Raw genomic sequence first — 14,484 nt, 5'->3', positions numbered from 1 at the left:
ATGACACAACAGTGGTGGGTCTTATCCGGGACGACAATGAACTGGCTTACAGGGAGGAGGTGAAACAACTGGTGGACTGGTGCAACATGAGTAATCTGGTCCTGAATGTCGCAAAAACAAAGGAGATCATCGTTCACTTCAGGAGAAAACATTGCAGGCACACACCACTGCACATCAGTGACACTGCGATGGAGGTAGTCAGTAGCACTAAGTTCCTGGGAGTGCAAATCACAGACAGCCTGACCTGGTCCCTAAACACTACAGCTCTAGTCAAGAGAGCCCAGCAGCGTTTGCACTTTCTGTGCCGGATGAGAAGAGCACACCTCCCCCATCCCATCCCATCCTCACCACATTCTGCAGGGGCACCATAGAGAGCATACTGACCAACTGCATCTCTGTCTGGTCTGGGGACTGCAAAGCCTCAGACTGGAAGTCCGTGCAGAGAGTGGCAAGGACGGCTGAGAAAATCATCGGGGCTTGACTTCCTTCCATCCAGGACATTGCACACAAACGCTGCTTGTCCAAGGCCAACAACATTATTAAAGACCCCACCCATCTCCATCACGGACTGTTCACCCTGCTGCCCTCTGCTCAAAGGTACTGCAGCATACGGAGCAGAACAGCCAGGTTCTGCAATAGCTTCTTCCCCCCGAGCCATCAGACTCTTGAATTCACAATGATCCACCGCCATTATTTTATATGCGAGTCACTTATTTATTTATTTTTCTTTAATCAATTTTTATTGTTTGGTGTTACATTGAAGCCAGTTGCAACGGAATTTCGTTCAAATATGCACTCGTCCGTATAGTTTTGAATGAAAATACAGTTTTATTCATTCATTCATTCATCACAGATCCTCATTGCACGATAATCAGAAAAATAGACAAGTTGTGAACAAGAGCTAGTTTAAAAGCATTGAATTCTCCAAGTAAGCTTTAGTAAGTTTTAGAGATATAGGTTTCAAATGTATTTTTTTGTCACGTGTACCAATTAAGGTACAGTGATATGCGAATTACCATAAAGCCATACGAAAATAAAAGCAACAAGACACAGAATGACTAAAAAGTATTTCTGTTCCGTTGACGGACGCAGTTAACGCGTTGAAATGAATGGATTGACAGCTCTGATTCCACTTGCTGTTTATTTCCCTCTTCCCACATTTACATTCCCCCTGGTTTTATTTCCGCGCTCACTGGGGTTTTTACAACGCGGAATTTGGGGATTAAATGGGAGCCGTTCAGCGCCGACCTGTTGTCCACCGGGTTTCTGCCCCACAGCCCCTGAGCCCCGCTCCTGACACCGGTCCCGGGACCCGACCCTTTTACACACCCGGAGCGGAACCGGAGCAGATCCTCAGCCACTGGTTTCCACCCAAGATTCCAAACCAATAAGTCTCGAAGAAAGGATAAAGTTTCTCTGTGAATTTATTCCCAGTGAAGGTGTGGAGATGGGACTTGGTGTCCGCGTCGTAAAATGAAACTGTCCCGGACTCATAACAGATAAACTCCCACCCTCCCGGGGATGGGACGGGCGGGGAGACGGGATGGAGGGGAGGTGAATGCATCAAACCCGTCACCCACCCGCCTGATGCTCCAGACTCCAGTCTCCGGGGTCAGTGTGACCGGTCCCTTCCTCTCCACAGACTCTGCGGCGACTCCCAGACTCCAGCACAGACTCCCCGCCACCTCCACCTCCCAGTAATGTCTCCCCAATATGAGTCCCTCCGATCCCAGCACACACGCACTGCCTGTAAACCTCTTCCCGGTGTCAGGGAGACTCCTCCAGGTCCGGGTCAGTCTCACCCTCTTCCGATCCTCAGACACCTCGAGCTCCGGACCCGCTGTTTCCACATCCAGGGTGACGGAGACTGGGGGGAGAAGCAGAGAATCAGAGAGTCCCCGGGGGTCGGGGGGAGACTTGGGCAGCGCGGCCCCGGGACCGGGGGAGAGGCCGCTCGGCCTCAGGCACAGGCGGGCGGACAACTGAAACCTTGCCCGGGGTTTCACCCCGACCACATCGGGTGGGCAGCAGACATCTCCCCCAGAGTTTTTAATCCAGGGATGGAGAGGGGAATTTCGTGAGGTGGGGGAGGGTGGACGTGGAGGACGAGTGCGGAGAGTGAGGAGGATTGCGGTGGGGATGGAAGAATGAAGCGGGTTATTCAGATATGGAGGCAGATCGGAGCAAGAGGCTATTTGAGGTGAATGGTAATTTGAGGTTGTTAAAGAGGAGGTGGAGGTGTCGCCTTGATAATAGTGAATGGGCAGACACGAGGGGCCAGGTGACCTGCCCCTGTTTCTTTGAGTGGAGGGCGAGTGAGAGGGAAGGGTGGCTTGACCATGGAAGGAAGCAGAGGTTGAATGATCAAGTGTTAGACAGAAGGGCCTGACTCTGTAACGTAGCTCTCAGCTCCAAGTGCACTGAACGACTGTCTCCACAGCCACCGGTGCAGGGAATTCCAAAGGTTCCCCAGTCTCTGCGTGCAGTAATGTCTCCTTACCTCTGTGCTACATGGTGAAGGCCACATTCTGAGAGAGTGCCCGCTCTCCAGACCCCTCAGACAGGGGAAACATCCTCCCTGCATCCAGCCCACTGAGCCCTGTAAGAACTGTGTTTCACTGAGATCCCCTCTGATATACCTGAACTCTCGAGTACACAGGCATAGTGTACTCAATCTCACCCCGCACAGCAAAATCATTCTTCCAGGCACAAGTATTGTTGATCTTTGCTGCATTTCCTCTGTGTCAAGTCTGTCAATTTATCGGTACACAGGAGCATAGGAACACCAGAAAACAGGAGCAGGATTAGGATCCGCTCCTCAGGCTCGCCTCTCCATTCAATGTGATCACGGCTCCTCTTTAGCAGCTGCTCCCCATAATTTTAAATTTTCGATCTATCAAATATTTATTGGAGCCAAGTTGCACGCATTTAATAACTCAACATGCACAACATGCCAGACATTCACTGCCCTCTGAGAGATGCAACTCCTACACACCGAATGGGAAGCCGCTCTGGAAGGTTGGATCTCATGGAATCCGGGGTGAACTAGCCGATGGAATACAACATTTACCTGAAGGTCGCAGACAGAGGATGTTGGTAGAGGGTTGTTTTTCAGACTGGAGACAGAGTCCACTGTTGCTCCTTGTTTATATAAACGACTGGGTGTGCATGTAGGTTGCAGGGTTGGTCAGTTTGCAGATGGAACTAAAATAGGTGACATTGTGGGGAGTGAAGAAAGTTATCTGAGAGTAAATGGGATCCCTGTGAACTGGGCCAATGGGCACAGGAACGGCAGGTGGGATTTATTCATGTGAAGGTGAGGCGATGCACTTTGCTGAGACAAACCAGGGCAGGACCTACACAGTAAACGGGGAGCTTTACAGAACTGAGAGATCTCGGGGTGCAGGTACACAGTGCCATGCAAGATGCAACGGTGACAGGCAGGGTGGTGAAGGATGTTTTTGTCACTCATGCTTTCATAGGTCAGGATATTAAATAAAGCATTTGATACAATAAGGTTATTAATAAACTGGAGAAACTCCAAAAAAGATTTAATCGGATCCGGAGGGTTGGGTTATCAGGAGCGGTTAAATAGGTGGGGACATTATTCCTGGGAGCCTATCAGGGTGACATCTATGTACTAAAACTCTCGTTTGTTATCTTGTTTGTGACTGAACTTCAGCCAAAACGGTACACCATAGCGCCACAATTTTAGGCCCACCTTACTCACCATTGTCACTTTAGTGATAATGCGAGTAGTTTTATTGAAATCGGTCTTATATTTTTCAAGCTATTCACGTTTTAAAGTTTAAAAGGAGGGGAGGGGGAGGGGGGAACAAGGGAGAGGGGAGGGGGGGGTTGAGGAGAGAGGGGAGTGGGGAGGACAGGGTGCTGCACCAATGCAGGAGAGGTTTGGGCCCAACGGGTCCACTTGGTCTAGTTATATATAAGAAGGAACTGCAGGTTTAGACCGAAGATAGACACAAATAGCTGGAGTATTTTGGTGCGTCACAGCTCTCCAGAGACGCTGTCTGGCCCACTGAGTTACTCCAGTTTTTTGTGCCTATCCCGGGTCGCATTATAGATGTGAATAAGATCTATATAAAGTTCACAGATAAGGTGACAAGATAAAGTTCACAGCAACAACAATGGGAAAGATATTGTTTTTACCTCGCTTGATGGCATCAGACATTTCTCTCATTACCATGTTGTAGAAAAAGGTGTGATCAAATTGTTGAATTGGCAACCTGCCATCTCCCACCGCCAGTAGTTTGGCTTCATCATTAACCCTGCAAACATTCAACAGCCGGTTACAAACTGAGCATCCTCGGTCTTTCAAGCTGTCCTACAAAACATACAATGTTTCCGTTAAGACAATGTCCTAATAGCCTACCTTCGCTTGTGACCAGCTTCCTCCTGAAAGAAATAAAAGACAAATCTCAAATTTTCTGAGATGGACCATCCTCACCCCAACAGCGGGAATTTCACCAAATTTCTACAACTCTCTTGATAATTCCCATTTCCCAACTCTTATCGCCAAGGTCATGCAGAGAGAAAGTGGATTTTGCCGTAGAGACGTAGAACGATGGGGGAAAGCACAAGGAATGTTCATTGGAATAACTGTGAGGATGTAAGTTACAAGTAAATCTGGGCAGGTCGTGGGATTTTATCTGGGGATGTCAGAGGTGATGGGATGAAAGTATTTAATATTATCAATGTATTTAAAAGATTGGGGTGAAAATAGTATCTCTACTCGAACAAGGAAATGGCAGACGAGTTGAACCGGTACTTTGGATCTGTCTTCACTAAGGAAGACACAAACAATCTCCCAGATGTTCAAGTGGCCAGAGATCCTAGGGTGACGGAGGAACTGAAGAAGATTCACATTAGGCAGGAAATGTGCCTAATGGTGTTGGGTAGACTGATGGGACTGAAGGCTGATAAATCCCCAGGGCCTGATGGTCTGCATCCTAGGGTACTTAAGGAGGTGGCTTTAGAAATTGTGGACACATTGGTGATCATTTTCCAATGTTCCATAGATTCAGGATCAGTTCCTGTGGATTGGAGGGTAGCTAATGTTATCCCACTTTTTAAGAAAGGAGGGAGAGAGAAAACGGGAAATTATAGACCAGTTAGTCTGACATCAGTGGTGGGGAAGATGCTGGAGTCAATTATGAAAGACGAAATTGCGGAGCATTTGAAAAGCAGTCACAGGATCGTTCCGAGTCAGCATGGATTTACGAAGAGGAAATCATGCTTGACTAATCTTCTGGAATTTTTTGAGGATGTAACTAGGAAAATTGACAGGGGAGAGCCGGTGGATATGGTGTGCCTCGACTTTCAGAAAGCCTTCGACAAGGTCCCACATAGGAGATTAGTGGGCAGAATTAGAGCACATGGTATTGAGGGTAAGGTACTGACAGGGATAGAAAATTGGTTGGCAGACAGAAAGCAAAGAGTGGGGATAAATGGGTCCCTTTCAGAATGGCAGGCAGTGACTAGTGGGGTACTGCAAGACTCGGTGCTGGGACCGCAGCTATTTACAATATACATTAATGACTTGGATGAAGGGATTAAAAGTACCATTAGCAAATTTGCAGATGATACAAAGCTGGGTGGTAGTGTGAACTGTGAGGAAGAAGCTATGAGGTTGCAGGGTGACTTGGACAGGTTGTGTGAGTGGGCGGATGCATGGCAGATGCAGATTAATGTGGATAAGTGTGAGGTTATCCACTTTGGTCGTAAGAATAAGAAGGCAGATTATTATCTGAATGGTGTCAAGTTAAGAAAAGGGGTTGTACAACGAGATCTGGGTGTCCTAGTGCATCAGTCACTGAAAGGAAGCATGCAGGTACAGCAGGCAGTGAAGAAAGCCAATGGAATGTTGGCCTTCATAACAAGAGGAGTTGAGTATAGGAGCAAAGAGGTCCTTCTACAGTTGTACCGGGCCCTGGTGAGACCGCACCTGGAGTACTGTGTGCAGTTTTGGCCTCCAAATTTGAGGAAGGATATTCTTGCTATTGAGGGCGTGCAGCGTAGGTTTACTAGGTTAATTCCCGGAATGGCGGGACTGTCATATGTTGAAAGACTGGAGCGGCTAGGATTGTATACACTGGAATTTACAAGGTTTGAGAGGGGATCTTATCGAAACATATAAGATTATTAAGGGGTTGGACACGTTAGAGGCAGGAAACATGTTCCCAATGTTGGGGAAGTCCAGAACCAGGGGCCACAGTTTAAGAATAAGGGGTAGGCCATTTAAAACAGAGATGAGGAAAAACTTTTTCAGTCAGAGAGTTGTAAATCTGTGGAATTCACTGCCTCAGAAGGCAGTGGAGGCCAATTCTCTGAATGCATTCAAGAGAGAGCTAGATAGAGCTCTTAAGGATAGCTGAGTCAGGGGGCATGGGGAGAAGGCAGGAACGGGGTACTGATTGAGAATTATCAGCCATGATCACATTGAATGGTGGTGCTGGCTCGAAGAGCCGAATGGCTTCCTCCTGCACCTACTGTCTACTAGATTATGCGGGAGGCCATTTACTTTGGTAAGAGCAGCACAGCGATGGAATTGACGGAACATTTACCCAGTTCTGAATTACTGGTAAACACGGCATTCATTTCAGAAATGTCCCCACCATTTTTTGACTGTGTACTTTCACTTCGCCCAACTGTAGCGTGAACCCTCGTCATCAGAAACACCACACTGTCTCTTCGATCCATCTGTGCTGCAACTTAGAAAGGTCATCCTGAATGGAATTTACATTCTCTTGAATTTCTCCAAGATTTTTCTCCATTGTATTTAGAATCTTCTTCTCTTCCTCCCGGATATCTGCCAGTACGCGCTGCTCTTTCTCAGTGAGAATCTGGTGCCGATCAGCAAACTGGGATGTGATCTGTGACTGAAGGTTGTGTGACTGTTCCTGTGAAATGAAAGGTGAAGATCAATATATAATGTCACTGATTGTGTTTCCTCACGACTTTAACAGTGATATTTGACCTGTGCATTTTTTATTTGCTTTGGCAATAATTGTATCGTGTCCACACATGCTAGATATTGTGTTTCAGCCAAAATTGAACAGAACTCTTAGCAATATCATTGTTCTCTGCGAGGCCCTCAGCGTTCAGGCTCCTATAGAGGACACCTCAATAGGTGCTCCACAGTTTGTGTTTCAGTGTCACATATGCAGGTGACGTCTTTCTCAGACAGTCTCGCCAGGACCCGACTAACCCTGAGGGTGCCGTGTGTAAACTCCTCTCTACATTCGGGGCAGGAGAGGGAGAGGGGGAGAGGAGGTAGAGGGGGGAGAGGAGAGAGAGGGGGGAGAGGAGAGAGAAGGGGGAGAGGAGAGAGAGGGGGTAGAGGAGAGAGGGGGGAGGGGGGGAGAGGGGGGAGAGGAGAGAGAGAGAGGGGGGAGAGGAGAGAGAGAGGGGAGAGGAGAGAGAGAGGGGAGAGGAGAGAGAGAGGGGAGAGGAGAGAGAGGGGGGAGAGGAGAGAGAGGGGGAGAGGAGAGAGAGGGGGAGAGGAGAGAGAGGGGGAGAGGAGAGAGAGGGGGAGAGGAGAGAGAGGGGGAGAGGAGAGAGAGGGGGAGAGGAGAGAGAGGGGAGAGGAGGAGAGGAGAGAGAGGGGAAGAGAAGTGCATCAGTCAATGAAAGGAAGCATGCAGGTACAGCAGGCAGTGAAGAAAGCCAATGGAATGTTGGCCTTCATAACAAGAGGAGTTGAGTATAGGAGCAAAGAGGCCCTTCTACAGTTGTACCGGGCCCTGGTGAGACCGCACCTGGAGTACTGTGTGCAGTTTTGGTCTCCAAATCTGAGGAAGGATATTCTTGCTATTGAGGGCGTGCAGCGTAGGTTCACCAGGTTAATTCCCGAAATGGCTGGACTGTCGTATGTTGAAAGGCTGGAGCGACTAGACTTGTATACACTGGAATTTAGAAGGATGAGGGGGGATCTTATTGAAACATATAAGATAATTAGGGGATTGGACACATTAGAGGCAGGAAACATGTTCCCAATGTTGGGGGAGTCCAGAACAAGGGGCCACAGTTTAAGAATAAGGGGTAGGCCATTTAGAACAGAGATGAGGAAGAACTTTTTCAGTCAGAGAGTTGTGAAGGTGTGGAATTCTCTGCCTCCGAAGGCAGTGGAGGCCAGTTTGTTGGATGCTTTCAAGAGAGAGCTGGATAGAGCTCTTAAGGATAGCGGAGTGAGGGGGTATGGGGGGAAGGCAGGAACGGGGTACTGATTGAGAGTGATCAGCCATGATCGCATTGAATGGCGGTGCTGGCTCGAAGGGCTGAATGGCCTCCTCCTGCACCGATTGTCTATTGTCTATTGAGAGAGAGGGAGAGGAGAGAGAGGGGGAGAGGAGAGAGAGGGGGATGAGAGAGAGGGGGAGAGGAGAGAGAGGGGGAGAGGAGAGAGAGGGGGAGAGGAGAGGGGGAGAGGAGAGAGGGGGAGAAGAGAGAGAGGGGGAGAGGAGAGAGGGGGGAGAGGATAGAGGGGGGAGAGGAGAAAGGGGGGAGAGGAGAGAGGGGGGAGAGGAGAGAGAGGGGGGAGAGGAGAGAGAGGGGGGAGAGGAGAGAGAGGGGGGAGAGGAGAGAGAGGGGGGAGAGGAGAGAGAGGGGGGAGAGGAGAGAGAGGGGGGAGAGGAGAGAGAGGGGGGAGAGGAGAGAGAGGGGGGAGAGGAGAGAGAGGGGGGAGAGGAGAGAGAGGGGGGGAGAGGAGAGAGAGGGGGGAGAGAGAGGGGTAGGAGAGAGAGGGGGAGAGGAGAGAGAGGGGGAGAGGAGAGAGAGGGGGAGAGGAGAGAGGGGGAGAGGAGAGAGGGGGAGAGGAGAGAGGGGGGAGAGGAGAGAGGGGGGAGAGGGGAGAGGGGGGAGAGGAGAGAGGAGAGGGGGGAGAGGAGAGGGGGGAGAGGAGAGAGGAGAGAGGGGGGGAGAGGAGAAGGGGGGAGAGGAGAGGGGGGGAGAGGAGAGGGGGGGAGAGGAGAGAGGGGGGAGAGGAGAGAAGAGAGGGGGAGAGGAGAGAAGAGAGGGGGGAGAGGAGAGGGGGACAGGAGAGGGGGGAGAGGAGAGGAGGAGAGGAGAGGAGGAGAGGAGAGACGGGGAGAGGAGAGAGAGGGAGAGGAGAGAGGGGGAGAGGAGAGAGGGGTGAGAGGAGAGAGGGGGAGAGGAGAGAGGGGAGAGGAGAGAGGGGAGAGGAGAGAGAGAGGGGGGAGGAGAGAGAGGGGGGAGGAGAGAGAGGGGGAGGAGAGAGAGGGGGAGGAGAGAGAGGGGGGAGGAGAGAGAGGGGGGAGGAGAAAGAGGGGGAGAGGAGAGAGGGGGGAGAGGAGAGAGGGGGAGAGGAGAGAGGGGGAAGAGGAGAGAGGGGGAAGAGGAGAGAGGGGGAAGAGGAGAGAGGGGGAAGAGGAGAGAGGGGGAAGAGGAGAGAGGGGGAGAGGTGAGAGGAGAGAGAGGGGGAGAGGAGAGAGAGGGGGAGAGGAGAGAGAGGGGGAGAGGAGAGAGGGGAGAGGAGAGAGGGGAGAGGAGAGAGAGAGGGGGGAGGAGAGAGAGGGGGGGAGGAGGGAGAGGGGGGAGGAGGGAGAGGGGGAGGAGAGAGAAGGGGAGGAGAGAGAGGGGGAGGAGAGAGAGGGGGGAGGAGAGAGAGGGGGGAGGAGAGAGAGGGGGAGGAGAAAGAGGGGGAGAGGAGAGAGAGGAGGGAGGGGGGAGAGGAGAGAGAGGGGGAGAGGAGAGAGAGGGGGAGAGGAGAGAGAGGGGGAGAGGAGAGAGAGGGGGAGAGGAGAGAGGGGGAGAGGAGAGAGAGGGGGAGAGGAGAGAGAAGGGGGAGAGGAGAGAGAGGGCAGAGAGGAGAGAGAGGAGGGAGTGGGGGAGAGGAGAGAGAAGGGGGAGAGGAGGGAGAGGAGAGAGAGGGGGAGAGGAGGGAGAGGGGGAGAGGAGAGAGAGGGGGAGAGGAGAGAGAGGGGGAGAGGTGAGAGAGGGGGGAGAGGAGGGGGAGAGGAGAGAGAGGGGGAGAGGAGAGAGAGAGGGGGAGAGGAGAGAGGGGGAGAGGAGAGAGGGGGAGAGGAGAGAGGGAGGAAGAGGAGAGAGAGGGGGAGAGGAGAGAGAGGGGGGAGAGGAGAGAGGGGGGGAGAGGAGAGGGGGGGGGGGAGAGGAGAGAGGGGGGAGAGGAGAGAGGGGAGAGAGGAGAGAGGGGGGAGAGGAGAGAGGGGGAGAGGAGAGAGAGGGGGAGAGGAGAGAGAGGGGGAGAGGAGAGAGAAGGGGGAGAGGAGAGAGAGGGCAGAGAGGAGAGAGAGGAGGGAGTGGGGGAGAGGAGAGAGAAGGGGGAGAGGAGAGAGAGGGGGAGAGGAGGGAGAGGGGGAGAGGAGGGAGAGGGGGAGAGGAGAGAGAGGGGGAGAGGGGGAGAGGAGAGAGAGGGGCAGAGGTGAGAGAGGGGGGAGAGGAGGGGGGAGAGGAGAGAGAGAGGGGGAGAGGAGAGAGGGGGGAGAGGAGAGAGGGGGGAGAGGAGAGAGGGAGGGAGAGGAGAGAGAGGGGGAGAGGAGAGTGAGGGGGGAGAGGAGAGAGGGGGGGAGAGGAGAGGGGGGAGAGGAGAGAGGGGGGGAGAGGAGAGAGGGGGGGAGAGGAGAGAGGGGGAGAGGAGAGAGGGGGGAGAGAAGAGAGGGGGGCAAGAGGAGAGAGGGGGAGAGAGGGGGGAGAGGAGAGAGGGGGGAAAGGAGAGAGAGGGGAGAGGAGAGAGGGGGGAGAGGAGAGAGAGGAGGAGGAGAGAGAGGGGGAGAGGAGAGAGAGGGGGGAGAGGAGAGAGAGATGGGGAGAGGAGAGAGAGATGGGGAGAGGAGAGAGAGAGGAGAGGAGAGAGAGAGGAGAGGAGAGAGAGAGGGGAGAGGAGAGAGAGAGGGGGAGGGGAGAGAGGGGGGAGAGGAGAGAGGGGGAGAGGAGAGAGGGGGAGAGGAGAGAGGGGGGGAGAGGAGAGAGGGGGGGGAGAGGAGAGAGGGGGGAGAGGAGAGAGAGGGGGAGAGGAGAGAGAGGGGGAGAGGAGAGAGGGGGGGAGAGGAGAGAGGGGGAGAGGAGAGAGGGGGGCAAGAGGAGAGAGGGGGAGAGGAGAGAGGGGGGAGAGGAGAGAGGGGGGAGAGGAGAGGAGGGAGAGGAGAGGAGAGAGAGGGGAGAGGAGAGAGGGGAGAGGAGAGGGGGGGAGAGGAGAGAGAGGGGGAGAGGAGAGAGGGGGAGAGAGAGAGGGGGAGAGGAGAGAGAGGGGGAGAGGAGAGAGGGGGAGAGGGGAGAGGGGGAGAGGAGAGAGAGGGGGAGAGGAGAGAGAGGGGAGAGGAGAGAGAGGGGGAGAGGAGAGAGAGGGGGAGAGGAGAGAGAAGGGGAGAGGAGAGAGAGGGGGAGAGGAGGGAGAGGAGGGAGAGGAGAGAGAGGAGAGAGAGGGGGAAAGGAGAGAGAGGGGGAGAGGAGAGAGAGGGGAGAGGAGAGAGAGGGGAGAGGAGAGAGAGGGGGAAAGGAGAGAGAGGGGGAAAGGAGAGAGAGGGGGGAGAGGAGACAGAGGGGGAGAGGAGAGAGAGGGGGGAGAGGAGAGAAAGGGGGAGAGGAGAGAGAGGGGGGAGAGGAGAGAGAGGGGGGAGAGGAGAGAGAGGGGGAGGAGAGAGGGGGAGAGGAGAGAGAGGGGGGAGAGGAGAGAGAGGGGGAGTGGAGAGAGAGGAGGGGAGGAGAGAGAGGGGAAAGAGGAGAGAGAGGAGGAGAGGAGAGAGAGGGGAGAGAGGAGAGAGAGGAGATAGAGGAGATAGAGGAGATAGAGGAGAGGGGGAGAGGAGAGGAGGGAGAGAGATGTTTACACACCCCCTCTCCCCGTCTCTGTAACCCCCTCCCCCCCTACACCCCGTCTCCCTGTCTATGTATCCCCCCTACCCTCCCTCCCTTCCCTGTCTCTGTAACTCCCCCCCCCCCCCCCCCCTCCCCTCCCTGCTCCACCAGGGCGTTCCGCTCCCTTGAACAGACGACTTGTGGAACAAACGGTGGTGCCTGCCTTCGTGCGGTTTACCAACTGCGCTTTGAGTAACGGCTTTAACTCCAGGGCACAATGTCCCTCGACGTCAGATTGTGATCGACTTCAGGTGGTGAAGCCTTAAGCACAGCCCGCTCCACACTGACGTGGCCAAAGTGGACATGATTGTCACCCAGGCGTTCAACCTCGTCCCCACCGTGCCCGCCCGCGCCGACCGGCGATCGCCCCGTACACTAGTTTAGTTTACAGACACAGCGCGGAAACACAACCCCGTCCCCACCGAGCCCGCCTGCGCCGACCACTAGGTTCACCAGGTTAATCCCCGGGATGGCTGGACTGTTGTACGTTGAAAGACTGGAGCGACTGGGCTTGTATACGCTGGAATTTAGAAGGATGAGAGGGGATCTTATTGAAACCTATAAGATTATTAAGGGATTGGACACGTCAGAGGCAGGAAACGTGTTCCCGATGTTGGGGGAGTCCAGAACCAGGGGCCACAGTTTAAGAATAAGGGGTCGGCCATTTAGGACGGAGATGAGGTAAAACTTTTCCACCCAGAGAGTTGTGAATCTGTGGAATTCACTGCCTCAGAGGAGAGTGAAGGCCAATTCTCTAGATGCTTTCAAGAGAGAGCTAGATAGAGCTCTTAATGAGAGCGGAGTCAGGGGGTATGGGGAGAAGGCAGGAACGGGGTACTGATTGTGAATGATCAGCCATGATCACATTGAATGGCGGTGCCGGCTCGAAGTGCCGAGTGGCCTCCTCCTGCACTTGTTGTCTATTGACTCCATCACTCAATAAGTCTTTAACTCTATAACTACATCACTCATGAAGTCTCCAACTCTATCACTCTATAAGACTTATAGAGTTAAAGACTTGTAGAGTGATGGAGTTACAGAGTGATGGAGTTAGAGTGATGGAGTTACAAAGTGATGGAGTTAGAGTGATGGAGTTAGAGTGATGGAGTTAGAGTGATGGAGTTAGAGTGATGGAGTTACAGAGTGATGGAGTTACAGAGTGATGGAGTTACAGAGTGATGGAGTTACAGAGTGATGGAGTTACAGAGTGATGGAGTTAGAGTGATGGAGTTACAAAGTGATGGAGTTAGAGTGATGGAGTTAGAGTGATGGAGTTAGAGTGATGGAGTTAGAGTGATGGAGTTAGAGTGATGGAGTTAGAGTGATGGAGTTAGAGTGATGGAGTTAGAGTGATGGAGTTATAGTGATGGAGTTACAGAGTGATGGAGTTACAGAGTGATGGAGTTACAGAGTGATGGAGTTACAGAGTGATGGAGTTACAGAGTGATGGAGTTATAGTGATGGAGTTAGAGTGATGGAGTTAGAGTGATGGAGTTAGGGTGATGGAGTTAGGGTGATGGAGTTAGGGTGATGGAGTTAGGGTGATGGAGTTAGAGTGATGGAGTTAGAGTGATGGAGTTAGAGTGATGGAGTTAGAGTGATGGAGTTAGAGTGATGGAGTTAGAGTGATGGAGTTAGAGTGATGGAGTTAGAGTGATGGAGTTAGAGTGATGGAGTTAGGGTGATGGAGTTAGGGTGATGGAGTTAGGGTGATGGAGTTAGGGTGATGGAGTTAGGGTGATGGAGTTAGGGTGATGGAGTTAGGGTGATGGAGTTAGGGTGATGGAGTTAGGGTGATGGAGTTAGAGTGATGGAGTTAGAGTGATGGAGTTAGAGTGATGGAGTTAGAGTGATGGAGTTAGAGTGATGGAGTTAGAGTGATGGAGTTAGAGTGATGGAGTTAGAGTGATGGAGTTAGAGTGATGGAGTTAGAGTGATGGAGTTAGAGTGATGGAGTTAGAGTGATGGAGTTAGAGTGATGGAGTTAGAGTGATGGAGTTAGAGTGATGGAGTTACACAATGATGGAGTTACAGAATGATGGAGTTATATATATATATATATATATATATATATATATATATATATATATTTGTGTGTGTGTGTGTACTTGTGTGTGTGTGTAAATATACACTGAACTTTTTTTCTCTCTCGTTTATCATGTTTAGTGTTCTATGTTTACATATTGTGTTATTGTGCAGCAAGACGTATTTCATTGTTCATTAACTCTGTCACTCTGCCACTCTTTAACTCTATAACTCCCTCGCTCTATAACTCTACAAGTCTTTATAACTTTAACTCCATCTCTCTGCCTCTCTTTAACTCAATAAGTACTTAACTCTATAACTCTATAACTCCATCGCTCTATAACTGTTAGTGGACATGTTAGAGGCAGGAAACATGTCCCCAATGTTGGGGGAGTCCAGAACAAGGGGCCACAGTTTAAGAATAAGGGGTAGTAGGCCAATTGAAATGAGGAAAAACTTTTTCAGTCCGAGAGTTGTGAATCTGTGGAATTCTCTGCCTCAGAAGGCAGTGGAGGCCAATTCTCTGAATGCATTCAAGAGAGAGCTAGATAGAGCTCTTCAGGATAGCGGAGTTAGGGGTATGGGGAGAAGGCAGGAACGGGGTAC

At 52.1% G+C, this 14,484-nt stretch overlaps 2 protein-coding genes across 2 annotated transcripts in view; one reads left to right on the top strand and one right to left on the bottom strand.

Moving 5' to 3' along the window:
• Positions 1-14,484, top strand: part of LOC144602868 (pre-mRNA-splicing factor ATP-dependent RNA helicase DHX16-like) — a 783,352-nt gene that overhangs the window by 404,502 nt on the left and 364,366 nt on the right. The gene's annotated exons all lie outside the window — the stretch shown is intronic.
• The window catches only part of LOC144602540 (E3 ubiquitin-protein ligase TRIM41-like), a 49,222-nt gene that overhangs the window by 14,533 nt on the left and 20,205 nt on the right, over positions 1-14,484 (bottom strand). The window contains exons 2-5 of the mRNA XM_078415668.1: positions 6,636-6,920; positions 4,394-4,416; positions 4,171-4,289; positions 1,745-1,867 (exon numbers count right to left, since the gene is read on the bottom strand). Of these exons, the coding sequence (XP_078271794.1) occupies positions 1,745-1,867; positions 4,171-4,289; positions 4,394-4,416; positions 6,636-6,638 (268 nt within the window). The 5' untranslated portion in view covers positions 6,639-6,920. The remainder of the gene's footprint in view (positions 1-1,744; positions 1,868-4,170; positions 4,290-4,393; positions 4,417-6,635; positions 6,921-14,484) is intronic.

The sequence above is a fragment of the Rhinoraja longicauda genome, chromosome 19, assembly GCF_053455715.1.
Source record: "Rhinoraja longicauda isolate Sanriku21f chromosome 19, sRhiLon1.1, whole genome shotgun sequence".
Classification (NCBI taxonomy): Eukaryota; Metazoa; Chordata; class Chondrichthyes; order Rajiformes; family Arhynchobatidae; genus Rhinoraja; species Rhinoraja longicauda.
Note: the sequence above shows the minus strand (reverse complement) of the source record. Positions and strands in the feature narration are given on the sequence as shown.